The sequence below is a fragment of the Thalassophryne amazonica genome, chromosome 10 (genome assembly GCF_902500255.1).
Source record: "Thalassophryne amazonica chromosome 10, fThaAma1.1, whole genome shotgun sequence".
Taxonomy (NCBI): Eukaryota; Metazoa; Chordata; class Actinopteri; order Batrachoidiformes; family Batrachoididae; genus Thalassophryne; species Thalassophryne amazonica.
Genome location: NC_047112.1, coordinates 25,890,271 through 25,912,148, shown reverse-complemented (window position 1 = coordinate 25,912,148; position 21,878 = coordinate 25,890,271). Strand labels below are relative to the sequence as shown.

Below are 21,878 nucleotides of genomic sequence, written 5' to 3'. Positions count from 1 at the left end.
CACGTCCAAAAGCTCCTGGTTTTTTTTTTTGTTTTTTCTTTTTGCGCCGTCTGGTGGACAGCTGTGCGTACTGGTGGTGCGCGTTTGGAAAAGTGTAGACGCACCGCAATCACTGTGTGATTGATTCCTGCGCGAAATATCGCCAATCCGTGTTGCCTGTCGAGTACTTTGTGCATCTTCTCTCGTGTTTTTCGTCGACTTGTATTTTTCGTGCTTGTTGTGGCGCGCTGTCTGCTGTGCGCAGCGCACGGACGAACTGTAGCACCTCCTCCAGCGACGCTCTTCTGCTGCCGACTCTCGATCAGCATGGCACAGTTTTCAGACTTTGTGAGTTGATCGCACCTTCCTGCTCAGGTACGTTGCCTTTCTTTTAAAAGTTCGCTGTAGATTTGCTGGTCAATAGGCCTGAAGATGAATGTGGATCGAGATGAACCAGCGCCAGGCGCGCGTCCGGCGGCTGCGCGTCTTCGAGCTGCTGAATTTACGCAGACGAGGAAACTAACTTTCACTTCAGAGATCACTGAATGAATCGAACCTGAAGTTTGTTTGTACATGATGGGCAGATCAGTGCTTTTCGCACGGAGGAATCAGTCTGCAGCAGACAGATCCACCTTAAATAACACAAATAAGATAATATTATTGCAGCAGCTGTAGTATCTTTACTTTGTACTCCGTCCTTATGGCACACACTCATCATGCCACCTTGTTGCACATCTGTCCAGTCAATAAGGAGCAGAGAAAACCACGCGCAACAAACCACCCATGCCAAATCAAACTGAGACTGTTACATTTTAATATCATAATCATCATACATCTGCATTTTAAGCAGAACGTCTTTATAATGCATTTGCATTATGTTGTGTATTTCTTTGTAATGGATCATATGCACAAAGAGAGATCAAGTATGAGTTCTATTTGTAATCAAATGATCATACTGTTGTTTCTGGACATGATGCACTCAAAAACTGACTCATTGGATTGCATTTCCATCGAATAAATATATGTAGTCCCAACTAAATTTAATTAAATTGTCTTGCATGGATTTTTTTTTTTTTTTTGAGTTGGGGCTACATATATTGATTATTAGATGGAAATCCTGCACTGAGTTCATCCAATGAGTCATTTTGTGATCATTGTTTCCTCTGACGTTTTTATATGGTCGTGGCTTGACTGTTGTTGGGTTTTTGAGTGCCAGAGAGACAAAACAAAACTAATATCCAACTCCCCCCCCCCCCTTTTTTTTTTATTCATTTGAGATTTTGTCATGTTAAATCTGCTGCATCATAGTGTTAAATCAATTACAGTCTTTTGTTCCAATCTAGAGTTGATTTCAGCCCAAAAAAGCTTTTTAGAGTGGGCCCAAATGTACTCCCTGCAGAGTTAATTATACTTTGCAAAATGTGCATTGTTCAAGAAGAGGGAATTAACACTGTAAGGAGGTGTACATGGTCCATTTCAAAATAGTGTTAAATCAAGATGTTAAGAGTACACTGTACATGAACACAGTACAGTACAGTGTTCATGTACCATTCTGGTGTAGCAGCCGTCCAATACTTTTTCACCTTGCTTGATGTATTGATCTGGGAAGTGCTGAATAATACACCTTTTTTATGCCCTGCGCAGCACTTGCGCTGCGAGGCGGGGCATTTAGCATCTGAGTTGTCCGTCTGCAATTCGTTTGCCGCAACGTAGCTCGGCACCTATTGCTCGCAAAAACTTCATATTTGGTGGGTACATGCCTTGGAGGAGTACTTCACATGGGTTCCAAGGCCGGTGACCTTGACCTACTTTTCAAGGTCACCAGTGGTCACAACTGTCAACTCCTTCGCTGCAACGTAGATTTGCACCTATTGCTCGCAGAAACTTCATATTTGGTGGGTACATGCCTTGGAGGAGTACTTCGCATGGGTTCGAAGACTGGTGTCCTTTGGTCACCAGTGGTTGCATTTGTTTTGAAGGCTGGCGACCATGACCGACTTTTTATGGTCACTCACTGTTTGTCACATCCTCTAAATAAATATTATGCCAATCTCCAATTTTTTTCATTGTATATCCCAGTTTACATCAAACACATAAGGCTTCAACCAAATACCCACCCCATACAAGTACATGTTAATGCACTTTGCATGGAAAATAATACTGCGCGCGGGGCATTTTGTGATGAATGTCTCTAGTTTAAGCTTGTTACAGGCTTTGCATACCAAAGCTTTTTTTATTTTACTTTATTGTTTTAAGGTGCTTTGACACTTGCACAACTTTGATCCGCACACTTGCACGCACTCTGCTGTGCAGGAGCAACCTGGTCTCACAGCAAGTTGTGATTCAGCAGCATGAAATGTACATTAATCCATTGGTTTGAAATTGTGACGAAAAGCGCCTCATTTTCATCATGGCAGCACAAATTCATTCTAATTCATTCCGTGATGGCTGCAAGAAATTAAAAGTGAAGCAGGGGGTGGGGGGGTCGGGGTGGTTAAGGTTAGGGTGGGGGGGAAGAGTAACATTAGGTTATGGTTAAGGTTAGGGTTGGGGGTAGGAGTAGGGTTAGGAATAGTGAGTTAAAAAAAATCCTGTCACGAACATTTGACTCAATTCATCACGGGAGCACAAAAAAAAAAAAAAAAAAACATGACTGGGCTGGCAGGAGAGTAAACTCATTGCAAACCATTGTAAACCATTGCAAACTGTATGTGGCTTCATGCAAGTGCGCAAAGAAAATTTTGAAATGTTCAGAATCTCCATCATGCATTAATCATGTGGACTTCATGTGAACATTGCACAAACAATTAAAAATACTGCGAGTGCGAGTGATTGCGTCAGTGCACCGCATCACAGCACAACTCATCTGAAGGATTATAACAAGATGTTAAATCTACCATAAACATAATTTTACAGCTACTTATAAGGCGGAATGAACCTTGCAACTGTTTTACCAAGCTATTACAATATAAACATTACATATAATTACCTTTTAGGCAGTTTCAAATGTGTTCACCTCATGGTGCGCATGAGAGGGAGAGAAAAAAACTGCAGATGAAATGGTCTCCTCTGTGATTCCGAACCTGATTAGAGGCGTTTTCAACAGCCAACTCTGTGAGAAAATGATTAATCCGCTACGAAATAATTATTTTATATATGCAGCATACAGCGCACAAAGCGCAGCGTCCAGTGTAACAAAGCACGGCGTCCAACTGGGAACACAGCGGGTGGGATCTTCATGAGGAAATGTGTGCAAGTACGCGGCTCAAAGTTGTGCAAGTGTCAGGGCACCTTTACTCACTCTTGCTTACCCAAGATCCCAAATATCTGAACCTTGATCCTCAAGTGAGCTGCCATTTTCTGCTTGGATTCCAACTCTACTACTCTACTAGTACTCTACAGCTACTACTACTACTACTACTACTAGTAATCTATTAGTGTTTATCAGCTCAATTTAAATCTGTAATAGAGCTGTTTTAACACTATTCTGAATGGGACGTTTTTCATTCACTGCAGTGTTAATTTAGCACTGTCAGGTTTACAGTGCACCTCCCATCACAACCAAGGTACCAAGGTGGACGAGAATATCACATCCACAACCGCCTCATTAGAGTTTTTGCTGCGTTGACTGACTGGAATGATTCACTTGGTTCCTCATTCACTGTGTATTGATGTGAAGATTTTGAGTTGTGTAGATGGTGCTGTGTCAGCACACACTAACAAACGACACTCATTGTGAGAAGTTGGACTATGGCTCACGCTACGTGACCAGCGCTGTGAACGTTCAGACTCTACGTGCTTGCCGTCCCCTCAGTAATGACACGCTTTGCTAAGCACAAGAGCCTCACTGACCTTGATGTGCGACTGCACCGCACACATGCAGTACGTAAATTTTTCACTCATAATGCAGGCGTAATGCATCCAAAAATAACATTTGCACAAACAGCACATGCACACTTTATGATGCATCTGCAGCCAAACACAAGTACACATGCAAATGTTGTGTGTTTGTTAGGTTCTGTCGGAACTTTTCTGCTTCGGAGTGTTTACCCTCGCGGTCTGTGAATTTCAAAGCCAAGTATTTTAAGAATGCTGCTGGCACAGTTTAATAGAATAAAAGTGTTTTTTAACTGCAGTAACTTTGCTCTCTCTTGACTAAGTCATTTGTTGTTAAGCTGCATAGATTTTCATGTTGCAGTGGGTATACATCATCCCGGACTCTCTCCATTTAAATGTGTGTCTTGTCAGGTGGGTAGCAATTTTTGTTTTAAAAATGACAGTAGCTACTGTTAGGGCAGCCTGGTGACCAAGTGGTCAGTACAGTTGCTTCCAAAACAGAAGGTTCACAGTTCAAGCCCATTCTCTGTGTAATGTAGAGTTGCGTCAGGAAGGGTGCAGGTCTGTAGTGGATCTGCTGTGGTGACCCCAAGTAAAAAGGAGAAGCTGAAAGGATGAACTATATAATTGTTATTGTTACTTTTATCTGTTGTGTATTGTTTGTGTGAATTTATAAAATGTATGTAGCAGCAGGCACCTGAAATTTACTAAAAACTGCATTGTCCCACGACTAAATATATATGCAGGTATCTTAGTGACCTGCCATTATGTAGGCTTGGGTTCAAATTTTGTTCACGCTGCCTGTCTGGGTAAGTAGCCTGTATCGAACTGGTGTCCAGTCCAGGGACTTTCTAGACTCTCAACGGCTTCATGCTAAAGAATCCGGAGGTAAGCACTTGCACCAAAGAAGGGAAGAAGGGCCTTTATGGTTGACATATGGTTGACATCTACATGTAACCCATCCTAATTACCGTTAGACATAATCCCACTACTAGGAGAAGTGGGTAGCCACAGTCCGGCGCCCGGGGACCAGCAGAAACACTGCCTTGGTCAAGGGCAGAGAAAAAAGCAAAACCTAAGGAGCATGTTTTTGATAGTGGGAGGAAACCAGAGTACCCAGAGGAAACCCACACAGACATGGGGATAACATGCAAAGTCCTTACAAGGAACTGGGCATGCAGGGAATTGAATCCTAGACCTTCTTTCTGTGATACAAGAATGCTGGCTGCTGAGCCACCGTGGACCAATGGGCCTCTGGGCCTATATAGGGCTTACTTGACAACTAAATAATCACTCCCACATGCAGGCCAAGTCCAGGTCCAGGAGCATGCCTCAATGCCACGCTTCACAGCATCCACCACACTAGGAACCACCCAGGCAGGCAAAAGATCCACCTATCGAAAGTAGCCATCTAGTAAGTAAGTCCCTTCGGCTGCTCCCTTGTTTGCACTTGGGGTCGCCACAGCAAATCCAAGGTGGATCTGCATGTTGAATTGGCACAGGTTTTACGCCGGATGCCCTTCCTGACGCAACTCCACATTACATGGACAAATGTGGCAGGGGTGGGATTTGAACCCGGAAACTTCTGCACTGAAACCAAGCACATTAACCACTTGGCCACCAGCCCTATCGAAAGTAGCCATCTATAGTAGAGAAGCTTGAATCTTCGACTGGACTGGGTTGCTTGACGCGAGGAAGTTTCGCTTCAAATCGCAAAAGCTTCATCAGCTAAAATTCTTGCTCTGGTAGTCTGACTTCTGTCTTGACTCTTGTAGAGAAGAATAAACAGAAGCCAACAAAAGCTGGAGTTTTTTTAAACCTAACCAGACCCCTCCTACCGGGAGGCCGACTGCTATAGGCTAGTGACTAAACAATAGCTCTAATTAGCACCTATTGTGCTCTAGTTAGCACTTCTAATGACAGGGCAGCTGTCCCTCCTAATGATGGGACGGAAGCCTCTCCTGATGGCTCCCTTGACGACTCTCTTGATGACGTGAATGACTCATTACCATGAACAAAAGACTGAAACTGCTTTGACCTGAGTACCCCATTGTAAACAGGGGACAAAGCGTGTCTCAGACCCCCTCCCCAGTTAAGGCTGGGTTTCAACTGTTTCACATAGAATGCTTCCTTGACACCTCTCTCAAACCATTTCTTCTCTCTGGCTAAGATTTTAACTTCCTTGTCCTCAAACGTGTGGTTAGTGTCTTTCAGGTGGAGATGAACTGCAGACTGAGGTCCATTTGCGCCCTCTCTGCGGTGCTGGTATAGCCTTTTGTGTAAAGGTTGCTTAGTCTCACCTATGTAGTGTTCATTACAGTTTTCCTGACATCTGATATAATACACTACATTGCTCTGTTTGTAACTAGGGATCCTGTCCTTAGGGTGAACTTTCTGTCTCAAGGTGTTAACCGGTTTAAAGTAAACTGGGATTTTGTGCTGTCTGAAGATCCTCTGTAGTTTTTCCCCTACTCCTGCTAAATAAAGGAGAGACACTCCTCTTCTTCTTGTCTCCATCTCCTGTCTATCTGGTCTCTTTGTTTTCTGGGACTTCAGCACTTTGTCCAGGGACCATCGTGGGTACCCACATACTGTGAGGGTCCCTGGGTGCCCACGAGCGTCCCTGGACAAAGTGCAGAAGAAAAAAAACTACAGAAGAAAAACTACAGAGGATCTTCAGTACAGTTCAGACAGACAATTGAGCTTTTCTTTCAATTGCAGCTATAATTATTTTCAACCAATTCTATAAGTGCTAAGATCATTGAGATCTGAATCCATAGTTTTTCGCTAATTAATTTACAATGTTTCTCTAAAAAATTGGTTAGTTTTTGAGTGAACCATTTTTCAAAAACTTTAGAAAACTGTGAGAGCTGCGAAATTTGTGTTCATGCCCATTTTTGAAGATAGCGATTACTTTGGCAACTTTCATTTCTCTGGAAAAACACCAGTTTTTATGGAAAGATTACAAATGAAGGTCAGCAGTTTAACAATACAGTCAGTGGTTGCTTTAATAATTGTCATATCTAGTCCATCACTGTCTGTAAATGTTTTACTTTTACATTCCCTTAAAATAGATAAGACTTCCTGTTCACTGACTTCCCCATAAACATAAACTGCATTATTCTACTTCCCATTTCAGATGTTTTCTTTTGGTTAATTGCATTCAATGAATTTGCAATATTAGCTCCAATATTTGTTAAAAAGAAACAAGTTAAATTCATTAGCAATATTTTTGCTGTTGATATACACAAAATCATTCTCAATAAAATAATTTGGTAGCTGTTTGTGTTTAGATTTCAGTCTGATTGCTTTATTTAATACATTCCATGTCTTTCATATTTGAGAGCGGTTATATAGGATGGTATCCTTTATCGACTGACAAAGTTTGGTCCGGATCTGATCCAGATTACAGATTCTGGGGCCATTTAAATTTAACATTGAAAACCCCATTTGATGTATATTTTAGACAACCCAGTCTCACGGCAGTTCATGTTGGCATTATGAAAAGTACATTAATCTATTGTTGGTTTTTATTCATTTAACATGCTTTAATTTAAATTCAGTTCAATTTATTTCATTTATATAACACCAGATCACAACAAAGTTGCCTCAAGGTGCTTCACACAAATAAGGTCTAACCTTACAACCCCTAGAGCAAGCACACAGGCGACAGTGGTAAGGAAAAACTCCCTCTGATGATTTGAGGAAGAAACTTCAAGCAGACCAGACTCAAAGAGTTGACCCTCTGCTTGGGCCATGCTACTTGACAATACAAATACTGAGGAAATTGTGGGAGTCCATGCTGGTGTCCAGGACGGGAGGCTTGCAGAAGAAGATATCCACTCCCACTTCTGGATGGAGCCGTACCACAAGCAGAGAAAGAATAAAAAAAAACAGAATCAGGCAGCAGAAAGACAACAAATAAGGTATAATTTGTCAGCATTAAGCAACAAGAAAAACAGAAGAAATACTAAGGTGATCGCCGGCCACTAAGCTCTAAGCTTCACTAAAAGCCCCAGACTTTAGATAAAGTTGAGGCCGCAGCCCGCTTCATTTACTAATGAAATTAATTTAAAAGGGTAGGAAGCATAGTACCATACTATGCCAGTATGCTAGCCATACGAAAGGGAAAATAAGTGCATCATAAGACTGGACTTGAAAGTTTCTATAGAATCTTACTGTTTTATTGATGCAGGGAGATCATTCCACAGAACAGGGGCATGATAAGAGAAAGGTCTGTGACCCACAGACTTCTTATTCACCCTAGGGACACAAAGTAGTCTTGCACCCTGATAACGCAAAGCCCGGGGCGGTACGTAAGGTTTAATTAGGTCAGCTAGGTAGGGAGGTGCCAGTCCGTGAACAATTTTATAGACTAGTAGCAGAACCTTAAAATCTGATCACACTGGGACAGGAAGCCAGTGAAGAGATGCCAAAATGGGTGTAATGTGGTCAAACTTTCTGCTTTCTGTCAAATGTCTGGCAGCAGCATTTTGAACCATTTGGAGAGCCCTAATGCTGGGCTATAGTAAACCAGAAAACAGAACATTGCAGTAGTCCAATCTAGAAGAGAAAAATGCATGAATCAGGGTCTTAGCATCAGCCATAGACAAGATGTGGCTGTATTTATTACAGTATTTATAAATACATTTATTATTATCATTTGTGTCAAAGACTCAAGTGCATTTCATTTTAATGTCCTACCTTTCTGAAGTGCATTTTCTTGTGTAAAATGTTAAAAACTGTAAATGCACTCACATTTCTCACATTTGTGTCATTGTGCAGGATACTACATTGAGATGTCTTCTTGATTCTACAAAGACTTTGTTGAGAAGTTCTGTCCTGACGACTTATAATGGCTTCTAATATCATTGTGAGTATTAATGTGCAGCTTTAATCCTGTGTGCACCGTCACAGAAGTGAAGAGATTCTAGTTGTTTAGGCACAATTTAGTCTGTCATGCTCAGTTTTGTTTTAAGTCAACTGTAAAACTGAAGTGAAAATGCTTTGGAATGCACTTCTCACTCACTTCTGCTGAGTTTGGGCGTTACTGGGTCAAACCAAAAGCTTTCCGGAAGATTTATCAAGGTTGTGTTTTTTATCACTGCAAGTTTGCAAATAAGAGTGTGACAAGAGTTAATGTGAGGATGTTTTTTTAGGCAGCACAGAGAAGTATGATGTCAGTGGTACTGTTTTTTTAAAACATCTGTGAGTCTTTATACTGCAGCGGATAAGTGAAAAAGTCTTTCAAATGGTGATGCAAGCATCAAATATGGCACAACAACACCTTAGACATTGCCCTTTTGAAAAGGCAGGGTATCCACTTGAATTTTTAATCGGCAGCCAGGTAGGGGTCAATATATATATATATGATATGTAATATATGCATAGCCATGCCTATGTTTATATATGCATTGTTGTGGTTAGGGGTCTGGACAAGACCGGAATGGCTCAGGTGATAGACTCAAATGCTGGGAGCAAGGATGAGACAGGAGTGAACAAAAGGAGATTTATTTACAATAATGGATTACCAAAGGAGTAAATAGTGCTGAAGCTGGAGCTGGTGCCTGCAGAGCAGAGACAGGGCTTGCTTGTAGCGGTGGAAAGCCAGGAGCTGCAGTGCACACGGAGCCATGCTTGAGAGTTAGTGAGTGGGATAAAACCCAGGGGTGTGGTACTGGAACCGGAGCCAGGTGGGACGCTCAGAGCTGAGGATGGAGGAACGGTCTGAGAAATGAGGAGAACAATGGTGAGTGATTGCACTCATAACACTGGAAGCCTTTAACAACAGAATGTTCACAGCATAACTGAATGCAGGAATGTTCACAGTTCAGGAATTGTTCACAGAGGTCAGCAGCGGTGTGTCTTATGACGCAGTTCAGTTAAGCTTGACTTGGCTTCAGGAATGACTTGGAAGTTCTTAGTAGTTCTGCATAACAGTTCATACCAGATTATCTTTGAGGGGAGCTGCAGGAAGCTCAGACGTTGCACAGAAGCATCTCAGTGAATCTCTCAGAAGACAGAGCGCATGGAAGCATCAGAGTCGAAGTAACGGTATCTCAAAGTAGTATCTGCCCATGCAGACTGAGAATCTGATGTAGGCAAGGTCATGAAGGAATCTGGCAAAAACTGAGCTCAAAGCCGGGGTTTAAGTAACCCGCTCCTGATCAGGAGCTCATGAGCCTCAGGTGCGAGGAGATGATGAGTTGCAGGTGCTCCTCGACTCTGCCACCTGGAGGGAAAACAGACAAACAACAGACAGGGACAGACAGGGCAAGGACAAAGGGCAACCACAACATGCATGGGGATAGTACTTCAAGTCGAGGTGCACTAATTCTTTATTTTTAAGGGCTGCAAAACCGATGGGCCATGGGTCAAACCTAAATGTTGATGTCGTGAAGTACATACGTACAAGTACATTATATTATAATTTTGTGTATTATTTTGTCACGGTGGTGCAGCCGTAGTACTCTTGCCTAATAGCAAGAAGGTCAAGAATGATAAATGGACTGCATTTATATCACACTTTTCCATCTGAATCTGAAAATCAAACTGCTTTACAATGATGCCTTGCATTCACCCATTCACACACACTGATGTCAGGGTGCTGCTATGCAAGGCGCTCAACTGTACACCGGGAACATCTGGGGTGGTTAAGGACCTTTCCCAAGGGCCCTTAGTGACTTTCCAGTCTGGCAGTGGTTTGAATCGAGGATCCTCTGGTCTCCAGCCCACTGCTGAACCACTAGACGATCACCTCGAAGGCTACTTGTGCCCTGATCTCCTTACACATGTGCAACTCCATCAGAAAAACTAGAGGCAAATCAACATGTGGATCCATACCAGATCAACTGCAGTTGACCCCGACCAAGATTTGAGTTTTTAATCTGCTTAATTGGTTATTTGTTCATTTTCAGAGACCTTGCCACTTGCTGTGGTCCACCAAAACAAAAAGAAGGTGGTCCAGATGTGGCCCGAGGGACCCAAATCGAGCTCCCCTGTTATAATAAGAAGTGCATTTTTTTAAATCATTTTTAGCAGGAGTCTTAATCAGTTTAATTTCCCAAGAATTATGAGTATTCATGGCTAACACTCTAAAAAGAACAGTGATTTGCATAATCTAGTTATGTCTCCTTACAGTTTGTTATAATTAGCTTTTACCATTTAAACAAATAGCTGACATAACTCGATTCGGTGAATATAACATTTCCTTTCTTAGAATGAATGTGAATTTACTGTTGTAAAATTTGTTTTTGAATCTGAACCAAACTGAACAAATTTTGCTTTGCAGGTGGAGCAACAGTTTTCACACAAATTCACAGTGACGGTAGTTCAAGCTGAGCGTGTCACCAAGGGAGCGCTGGGTGACCTGTGTGAGTCCAAATACGTTACATGTTTTATTTTACCTGTGTTAAAAGTGAGCATTGAGAAGAAGCCAGATCAATGCTGTGTGGGACTCAGTCAGGTAAAGTATATGTTAATTTACAAGTAAAATTATTTTACATTGGTCATGAAAACAAATATTTACTGGTCAGACGATACGGATCCTAACTGAATAGTTTCTTGGGTACTATGCAAATACATTTTGTTTTTTTTTTTTCTGCCACAGCATCCAGTTTGTGTTTCTTTTTAAAGTATGAAAATTTACTCCAAAGGTGTAGCTGCAGGGGGGTTGTTCAGGTTACTCCCCCCCCCAACACACACACCTTCCCCAGTTACTACACAAATACTGATGATATAAACAAGACCTTTTGAACCAAATCAATTTGTTGGTTCAGAAACTGTTTCAAAAAGCTCAACACTAAGCAAAACAATTATGTCAGAAAATGGTCCACTGTTTCAACGCACCCAAAACACAAATTTAAGGAAATACTTCAGAGCGTGGTTTATTGTTTTGAAGCGTGTACAAAGCACAGAATGAAGTGGCTTCAGAAAAATATTTGTTGCTTTAAAGCGTGCAGACGTCTATGATAGCAACATACCCAGAATGTTTCTTTTGTGAGGTTGAGTTTTTTATTTTTTTCAAAAACCATATGGATTTGAATCATGTGTGATTGCATCAGCCAAGCTTGAACCTTCGTGTGCATGCATGAGTTTTTTCACGCCTGTCGGTTGCGTCATTCGCCTGTGAGCAGGCTTTGTGTGAGCAGTGGTCCACCCCTCTCGTCGTTTTTTTTATTGCGAATAAATGTCTGAACGATTTGGAGCTTTGCTGCATCAATTTTTTTTCCAGAAACTGTGAGAGACCTCCAGGTGGACACCGTTCCGAAAATTAATATGGCTTTCAGGGACGATTTTATGGGGATTACACAGATTAAGGAGTGATCCAGACGGTTTAAAGACCGCCCACAACTGCTGAGAGCACGCCGCGGTCCGAGCGCCGATTGACAGGCTCAAACCCCACTGAAACAACCAGATCATTTCCAACGTGAAGGCTTTGTTGATCCGGGACGTCATCTGACTTTCACAAAAAGGCAGAAGGCGTGGACATCAGCACTTTTTCGGCACATTCCACTGTTACAGGAGTTTTTTTCATGGAAAGAAAAGCGGAGGGACGCGCCACGGAGCCGTTCATTACGCGGCTCAAAACCACCTCCATGTTGGTCTCATAGGATGGCTTTCAGGTGGATTTCAGACGGTTGTCGGTTGCTTTTCAGGCGTTGCTTTGTGCCATGCGGCTCCACCGCGATGCACGGAACTCCTCCGCACGTCTGTCTCAATGTGCTGAAAAAGTGCTGATGTCCACGTCTTTTCACAATTCTGTGCTAGTAAGATGACATACCGGATCAAGACAGCGTCCAGTTTTGAAATGAACGGCACATTCCACTGTTACAGGAGTTTTTGTCATGGAAAGTGGAGCGGAATTCCGCGCATCGCGGTGGAGCCGGATGGCGCAAAGCAACGCCGTGATGAAGCCTCACAGGACATGTTGGGGCATGTCCAGCTCATGCTCAATTTCTCGGATAATCACACGACTGAAAAGCAACCGACAGCCGTCTGAAATCCACCTGAAAGCCGTCCTGTGAGACCAACACGGAGGTGGTTTTGTGCTGCGTAATGAACGGCTCCGTGGTGCGTCCCTCCGCTTTTCTTTCCATGAAAAAAACTCCTGTAACAGTAGAATGTGCCAAAAAAATGCTGATGTCCACGCCTTCTGCCTTTTTGTGAAAGTCAGACGACGTCCCGGATCAACAAAGCCTTCACGTTGGAAATTATCTGGTTGTTTCAGTGGGGTTTGAGCCTGTCGATTGGCGCTCGGAGTGCGCCGCGCTCTCAGCAGTTGTGGGCGGTCTTTAAACTGTCTGGATCACTCCTTAATCTGTGTAATCCCCATAAAATCGTCCCTGAAAGCCATATTAATTTTCCGAACAGTGTCCACCTGGAGGTCTCTCACAAAAAAATTGATGCAGCAAAGCTCCAAATCATTCAGACATTTATTTGCAATAAAAATCCGACGAGAGGGGCTGACCAGTGCTCACACAAAGTCTGCTCACAAGCGAATGACGCAACCGACAGGCGTGAAAAAACTCACGCATGCGCACGAAGGTTCAAGATTGCCTGATGTAATCACACGTGATTCAAATCCATATGGTTTTTGAAAAAAATAAAAAGGTTGGATACTTTTCTAACAGACCTCGTATAGTTTTATATATACTGGTATATAGTTTACATCCCATAATCTGAATCCAGACAGAAGAAACCTGATCGGTGCATTGTGTCTCTGCAGTGGACACCCCAGATCCATATGTGGAGCTCTTCATTCCCACGGCCCCAGAGAGCAGGAAGAAGACCCGACACATCGACAACGACATCAACCCAAAATGGAACGAGACCTTTCACTTCATCTTAGACCCAAACCAGCAGAACGTCCTGAAGGTGAGGATACTTGAGTTTTCTAGTGTACTTCCATCTACTACCTAACGGGGCACTCAGAGTGCATTCCTCCTGTGGGAACCCATAGTCCCCTTATATTTAAGTCTCAAAACATAGTCCAAATTAGTGGATCATCTCTGTCCAAAACCACATTTTTGTTCACCAGATCCAGTTCACTATCGTTTTTAAATTTATTTTGGTTCAGGTCACTATGCGGATGTGGAACAAAGTAAAGTAGTGGACAGACAATCGTGGAATTCTCAACATCCACCTTTTACCCGATTGTGAATTTAACCCTGATGTCTCACTTTTGTTTCTGAATGCTGACCTGTGATATTGATCTTTGATCCTGATGGCCTGTCTGTGAAGCTAGTATGTGTGTCGAACAGGTAGCTCAGTCAGGAAAGCAGTTGGACTAGTGATGTGTGGGCCTTCAACTGAGTCCCAGTCATGCTACTTGTCTGTGTCCTTGGACATGGCATCTTGCAATGTGTTAGGAAAATTACCTAAAAACACTGACACAGACCACAAATGAGACACCGGGGGAAACAGGTTTCAGTTTCTAAGCTCTTTCTTCATTTAAAGCTTTAAAGGTAGATGTCATACAGAGTGCAACGTATGAAAGACAAATATGAGTACATTCAGTTTTCATGCCACTTATATACAGTCCCAATGTGTTACAAAGTCCATTCAGTTAATCATTTGATAGTATAAGACAGTCACTCTCAAAAGTCCGTTCCTTGATCGTATATTATACATGGATGAAACATTGTCTCCTCTCATCACATAGCATAAGACAATCAGACAAAATAGTCATTTCCTTCTTGCTCATCATGCACTGTTGAACGCCTCATCAATCTTATCTGTGCCCTGTGTACACTTCCTCTTCCATGGCATTGTTCAATCAATTACTAAGACAGTTATAATGGTAAATATACTTGACAGAGCTTTGACACCATGAACTTTTCTAACATATTGTCTTTCATAAATCTAGCAGTAAATAGGTACCACTTTTGGCTGGGAATTAACGTTTGTTGGACTGGCATCCTGTTGAGGTGGAATCATAGACTTTCACCTGCTTCATTCTCTGGAATTTGGAGATAAGCACCAGTGCCAACAGACTTGAGGGCCTATATAGGGCTTCCTCATCTGTGAACCTGATTAATGATCTTTCATTCTGACTAGTCATTTTTGTAACTGGAACTTCATCTTTGATCATAATATTGGTTCTCAAATCCTCATCCTTGGCCCTGATCTTTGAACCTGAACATTGATTTTTGATCCTGAGTTCTGACCTTTGATCATGATCACTTATCTTGACAGCTGACCTCTGATGCTGAAATTACAATTTGGGGCTCTACAACCCTGTTCTAGGAGATCACCTGCCCTGCATGTTCTCCATGTCGACCTGCTCTACTCACACCTGATTAATTAACTCGGGCATTTGCCAGTTCTTGATTGGCTGGGCACACCTGACTTTGTTAATTTGCTGTGGGTGGATGGAATAGGGACAGATGGAAAACATACAGGGAATGTGGTCCCCAGGAACAGGGTTGGTGATCCCTGTTCTAATTCCTGATTGCTTTGATACTCTAATCAAGATTAAAGATCAATGGCGGCATCAGAATCAAAGCTCAACGGCAGGATCTTGTCATTGATCCATATTTACATGAAAATTTAATGGCTTCTTTCTTGGCCCAGGGTCTAGTTTTCCATCATTTAAAACAACAACAATTAAAAGTATTTTTTAGATATCCTGCTGATGAACAAACACACATACATATAAACAAACAGATAGGCAAACATACAGATAGTGAAAGAGAAACAAAAATACAACTCCTTCATACATTTAAAGTATTCAACACAGATAGTATGAACAAAATCAACGAGATCCATTAGGGTCACTTATGGCAAAACAGATATTTTTGGAGTAAAGATTTATTTATGGCTGCTAGTTGTTTAACTTATTAAAAAGATAATGTTTATTTCATTACTTGACTGGCTGTTAATGTCCTGGAATAACAAAAGTGTTGCTCTATTTCACTGAGAACTATTGATGTTTATTCCAATTAGATAACATTAATGGACGCCAATTATGTGATGGATGAGACTCTTGGGACGGCTTCCTTTGAAATCTCCAAACTCAGTGTGGGCCAGAAAAAGATGGAGGCTTTCCGCATCGGCAAAGTAAGAGACTCGTCATGGACATTAAACATGTCAATTTGAATTACATTGACAAATGGAAGAAAAGATGCATAAAACATACCATTTCCCCCCTCATTTTATATAATGGTGCAGCGGAAATTATCCTAAAGTGTGTGTGGACAGTACAAGTCCACACTTGACCTGGTGGATTCGAGTTTGTCCTTTCTGAGTATTTTATTACAAATATCTGAGATCATATAACTTGCTGAGCAGTTAATAGGACTAATGGACCATCTAAGAAATCTGTTTAGCAAAATATTAGTAAAATTTAATTTATATGTTAGCACCATTAGCACCAGGTTAACACTAGTTAGCAGGTAGCTTGATGACATGAGATACACTGATGGTGCAATGGATACTAAGGCATGTGGTGGTCATATGTTTTAATATGGGTGGCACTGGGATCCAAAATATTAAGGGGCACATAGTAAATTTTGCAGAGTAAAATCTACTCTGCCAGGATAACATTTGGTCCTAGTCCAAATAGAGTTAAATAAACTCTATTACAGAGTGAAATCAGCCCTACTGTCTTGTGAAATCAGATTTTCCAACTCCAATAAGAGTCATTCACAGCATGATAGAGTTGATTTTACACTGTGATAGAATTGATTTAGCACTGTGATAGAGTATATTTAACTCTATTTGGACTGAGACCAGATGTTATCCTGGCAGAGTATATCTTACTCTGTAGAATTTACTGTGTAGGTGTATATAAGCTTTTGCTTCTACCTACACCCTTTCAGTTATTTAGGTTAACTGAGAAATCAGTTTTGTTTTGAACTGAATAGTTTCTCTTTTTTTTTCTTGTACCAAAATAAACTTATTTATTAATTCATTCATTCATTATAATGAGATGACATTCATATCTGTATCTGCCAACAGCAAATTTGGCCAGTTTGGCCAGTTTCAGACACTATAACCGACTGTCAAAAATTAGAATTCCTCGCCAGACTGAAAATCGCTAGGGTCCCATGGGTGAGGTCTTTAATACGCCAATTGCTTCCAGCTTGCAGTTGAGCGCAGTGCATGGCAGCGTCCCTGACTATATGGGTGAATGTGAAGCATCATTGTAAAGTGCTTTGAATTTCTGATTCAAATGGAAAAAACTCTACAGAAAGGCAGTCATTTTACTCTTCCTGAATGCATCATAACCGACAACTGCTTTACTACAATAACTACATATTCCATTACTTTTACAGGCAACCAAAGTGTATTTAGAGATGTCCCTGGAGATCTGGTGAGTATTCCTTTCAAACCCACCTCTTTAATTATTATAATTTTATTTTAGTGTTAGGTTGTACCAATAACTGTTATGTGCCGACGCGGGTTGAGGAGCGGACCTGCGTCTGACTGAACCCAGCGCTAAATAACCAGAAAGCGGTTCCAAAAACAAAACATTTATTTCCCTTTCGTGCAATAATTGTGTACAACATAAAAGTGCGTTTGTCTGGCGGAGTGAAGGACGGCGCGCTCTCCAGCGCCCAAAGGGATCGAAGCCCGGCGCTTCTGGACTCAAGTTCACCGCCAAACACCCCCCAGGTGGACACAACAAACTGACTCTGTGAAGAATAGAAGAGGTGAGGTAAGTCAACCGCTACAACTAATATCCTTCAAAGGCACACACTATCAGCAACACATTCAGGTCTGATTTTAAGCTTTATGTAAATGAGCAGCTTCTCACAACAGGTGGAGGATCATCAGTCCGCACGCCACGGCCGTGAGAAGCGAGCTGCACTATTCTCATCAATGTTCAAATATACTGCGTAACAAAATACCAAATTACTATTAACACTTATTCAGACAATCAATCACCTCTGATGTGTGCTGACAGCATGTGTCCCTCACCCGTCCTCCTTCACAGGCACGATGTGTCAAACCCAGACGCGGTCCTCAGCGTCTCACAAACGAACGTCACAAGGTCGAGTTCCCGGCAATTCTGCTTGAACCACTCATGGCTTAAATGCAGAACGCCATCTAATTATCTGCTTCAGCTGAAAGTCCTTAAGTCCGCACGTGAGCATCATCCACAGGTGCTGCGAGTCATTAGGCCTGCACGTGGACATCCTCCACAAGTGCAGCCAATAATGTTGATGAGGGTGAAGGATTCTTCTGCCAGCACCTTCTCCACAGACAAAAACCAGTTTGCATACCACCTGGAGAGCAAAGAAAAGAAAACAACACAAAAACATCCAGCCAAACCCCCCAACACACAACAGTACCCCCCCCATCAACGGGAAGCCTCCCGGCGACCGAACAGACCAGGCCCGAGAACAGCACCTCCCTCTGGGGTCCATAACAGCAAGCAGACGGCGTAACGCTCCCAAGGTCCACAGCAGACAGCAGGACAGGGCACCGTGGCTGGAAGGCCGGCTGGCATCAACAAAACCCCAAAAAAAGACCCATATACAACCCAACATACAAGAAAAACACAAAACCCACCCAAAACCTCCCCAGGGGACCGTCCCATCCAACCCCGGGAAGAAAAAAAAACCCCCAAATGCAAAAACCCAACACAGCCCCAACAACACAATACAAACACAAATTCACAAAGAAAAAAAACAACCACCCCCCCCCCCCCCAGAACGATATGCAGAGCCCAAACCCCCCCCCCCCCCCCCCCCCCCCCCCAGAAGACCTTTACCGCCAGTTCCAGGAGAGACAACCAAAGCCGGAATCCTACAGAGGTCCCCAGGTTTACATGGAGGAGCAGCGCCCCCCAGAGGACCGTACCATCAACCCCAGGAGGCCCCCACCCCACAACCCAGGAACCCCAGACCCGACCACACTTGGTTAGTCGGCACCACAATCAATTCCCCCCCAGAGGACCGTCCCATCAACCCTGGAGGTGGAACCTGTAATGAAGCATAAAAACACAAAAATCCAACCCCCGGCGGACTTCATTAAAACACCCCGGGGGTAAATAAAACAACTGGAAAACCCTGTTACCTCCCCCAGCACCCCGAAAGACCCCAGATCACTCCCAGAGCCAGTCGTTAGCTCCATTTTGGCGAAAGGCACAAAATTACTAAGCCGGGGAAGGAAACAGGAAAAACTAACCCGGTCCCAACCCCGAAGCGCAGCGGAAAACCGGAAATACGTCCGGTGCCCCTACCCTACCATACCACCAGCCTATCGGGAGGGGCGGAACTACCGAAATGGCGAACGGCAACAGATCGGCCCACCCCTCCGACTGAGGTATGTTTCCGCTGCACCACACCCCGGTAAGACCAATGACGAACGGTCAAAGGCCCACCGAGGCTGGAGTGGAACCGGGCCCTAACCAAACCCAAAAAAATGCCCCTGACAACCCCCCCCCTAGGTGCAGAGGTCTTCTATGAGAAACTCAGCGTGACCAACCTGCACCACCCCACAACCCACAAGACGAACGGTCTTAGGGCAAGTGAGGTTGGGGTTAGGGAAGCAGGGAAATAAAAAACAACAAAACAAAATTACCCAATCCCAAACAGAAAATACCTAAGTTCAAATGATAAAAACCAACGATTGGCTGAGTCCAGCCGAGCTCCGAACCGCCAGTCGTTCACCTCCACCAGAACCGCCTCTAAACACCCAAACAATTTATAACCCCTTACAAAAAAAAACAAAAACAGCCCAAATAACTAATTATGTTTTTTTTTTTGTTTTTTTTGTGTGTCCATTATTGTGCCTGTCCAAGAACACCTGGAGATATACTTAAGGATCCTAACAATGGAGAGTCATTACTCCACAACGCAATGCAGTGACCCAAGCTAAGGCGTCACCTCGGAGCAAATTTGTCACATATGAGACACGGCTACCATCAGAAGAGAAGGAAGCCGAATCTCTGGGTGACGGAGTTATCTGCAACGGTATCGATAGTGCCGCAGCTGGAGCAGCAGGAAGCGGAACGGCTTGCACTGCAAGCTCCGTAGTGCGAGCATCTGTTTGTTTAATTTGATTTACAAGAGGCCGTAATTGCTCCCATATCTTCTCCAAGTATTCTTGAACTTTTTCAGCAAGAGGAACCGCTTCTGCCGCTGGGTCCATTTTGGAATGGCCGGGAACTACTGTTATGTGCCGACGCGGGTTGAGGAGCGGACCTGCGTCTGACTGAACCCAGCGCTAAATAACCAGAAAGCGGTTCCAAAAACAAAACATTTATTTCCCTTTCGTGCAATAATTGTGTACAACATAAAAGTGTGTTTGTCTGGCGGAGTGAAGGACGGCGCGCTCTCCAGCACCCAAAGGGATTGAAGCCCGGCGCTTCTGGACTCAAGTTCACTGCCAAACACCCCCCAGGTGGACACAACAAACTGACTCTGTGAAGGATAGAAGAGGTGAGGTAAGTCAGCCACTACAACTAATATCCTTCAAAGGCACACACTATCAGCAACACATTCAGGTCTGATTTTAAGCTTTATGTAAATGAGCAGCTTCTCACAACAGGTGGAGGATCATCAGTCCGTACGCCACGGCCGTGAGAAGCGAGCTGCACTATTCTCATGAATGTTCAAATATACTGCGTAACAAAATACCAAATTACTATTAACACTTATTCAGACAATCAGTCACCTCTGATGTGTGCTGACAGCATGTGTCCCTCACCCGTCCTCCTTCACAGGCACGATGTGTCAAACCCAGGCGCGGTCCTCAGCGTCTCACAAACGAACGTCACAAGGTCGAGTTCCTGGCAATTCTGCTTGAACCACTCATGGCTTAAATGCAGAACGCCATCTCATTATCTGCTTCAGCTGAAAGTCCTTAAGTCCGCACGTGAGCATCATCCACAGGTGCTGCGAGTCATTAGGCCTGCACGTGGACATCCTCCACAAGTGCAGCCAATAATATTGATGAGGGTGAAGGATTCTTCTGCCAGCACCTTCTCCACAGACAAAAACCAGTTTGCATACCACCTGGAGAGCAAAGAAAAGAAAACAACACCAAAATGTCCAGCCAAACCCCCCAACACACAACAATAACTGTATGAGATCACCTTGAAAGCTCTTATCTGACAAGGAAGTCTTGGTAATTGTGAAAAAAAAAAATCAGTCACATGTTGAGTTGTAGGAATTCACCTGATGCTGCACAGAAGGTAAAATTAGAATATACAACTAAGTGTGTTGTTAATAATAGGACATTGTTGTAAGTTAATATCAGGTGGAAAACAAACACAGTGGCCATGGTGTGACTGTGCAGAGGTGAGTGGGAGTTTTAGAACCTGCCAAGAATTTCTAAAGAAAGGTGAGTAAAAAGGGAGAGGCCATGACAGTTATTCTGTAAATACCTATATGTCTACGAGATTGGTTCACCTGAATACATATCTTATCACACGTAAAGATGAACAGTTTCACTGTGTATCATCCAGGTTTCATGATCAGTTAAGAGAGCGCGTCATGTCTCAGAAACAAAAGGGTAAAGAGAATTTACTTCATGTTTTATGATGTTTGCATTGTTTGTACCTGCAGTACTAAACTGGACCTGCGGTTCAGCCTGGCCCTGTGTGACAAAGAGAAGCAGTTCAGACACGATCGCAGAGAACGAGTGATGCTGGCCATCAAGAAGCTGTTACACATGGAAAAGCCTCGCTTCCTCCCCAGCTCACCAGAAGAGGTGGGAAAACTCAAACCTGTATTTTTTTTTCTTCCATTCATTCATTTCGACAAGAATCACTTTTTTCTCCATCAATTTCAATTTTTTTTCTATTTATATCACGCCAATTCGCAACAACGTCGCCTCAAGGCGTCTCGCACAAAAGAGTTTAAAGACAATGTAAAATAAAATTAAAACATCAAAAGCACAATTAAAAGTAAAAAAAAAAAAAAAAAAAAAAAAAAAAAAAAACACGATAAAGAGTAAAAGAAATTAAAAGAATTTAAAAAAAGATGCTAGTATAGGACTGGGTAAAAAGATGTGTCTTCAGTCTTTCTTAAAAGTCTCCACAGAATCCGAATGTCTCACTGAGGCTGGGAGAGCATTCCACAAAACAGGAGCATGGTACGAGAAGGCTC

At 42.9% G+C, this 21,878-nt stretch overlaps 1 protein-coding gene across 1 annotated transcript; it reads left to right on the top strand.

Annotated features, from left to right (window-relative positions):
* Nucleotides 1-36: 36 nt before the first annotated feature.
* Nucleotides 37-21,711, top strand: LOC117519484 (cytosolic phospholipase A2-like). The gene is made up of 7 exons (XM_034180814.1): nucleotides 37-354; nucleotides 8,602-8,689; nucleotides 11,108-11,189; nucleotides 13,544-13,692; nucleotides 15,763-15,876; nucleotides 17,094-17,131; nucleotides 21,336-21,711. The coding sequence occupies exons 2-7, from the start codon at nucleotides 8,672-8,674 to the stop codon at nucleotides 21,646-21,648; spliced, it is 714 nt and encodes a 237-aa protein (XP_034036705.1). The 5' UTR covers nucleotides 37-354; nucleotides 8,602-8,671; the 3' UTR covers nucleotides 21,649-21,711.
* Nucleotides 21,712-21,878: the final 167 nt, after the last annotated feature.

Excerpts from the sequence above, each read along its gene's own strand:
- LOC117519484 (XM_034180814.1), top strand. Across the intron at positions 11,190-13,543 it reads GGGAGCGCTGGGTGACCTGT|TGGACACCCCAGATCCATAT; the intron begins GTGAGTCCAAAT and ends GTGTCTCTGCAG. Across the intron at positions 15,877-17,093 it reads AGGCTTTCCGCATCGGCAAA|GCAACCAAAGTGTATTTAGA; the intron begins GTAAGAGACTCG and ends TTACTTTTACAG.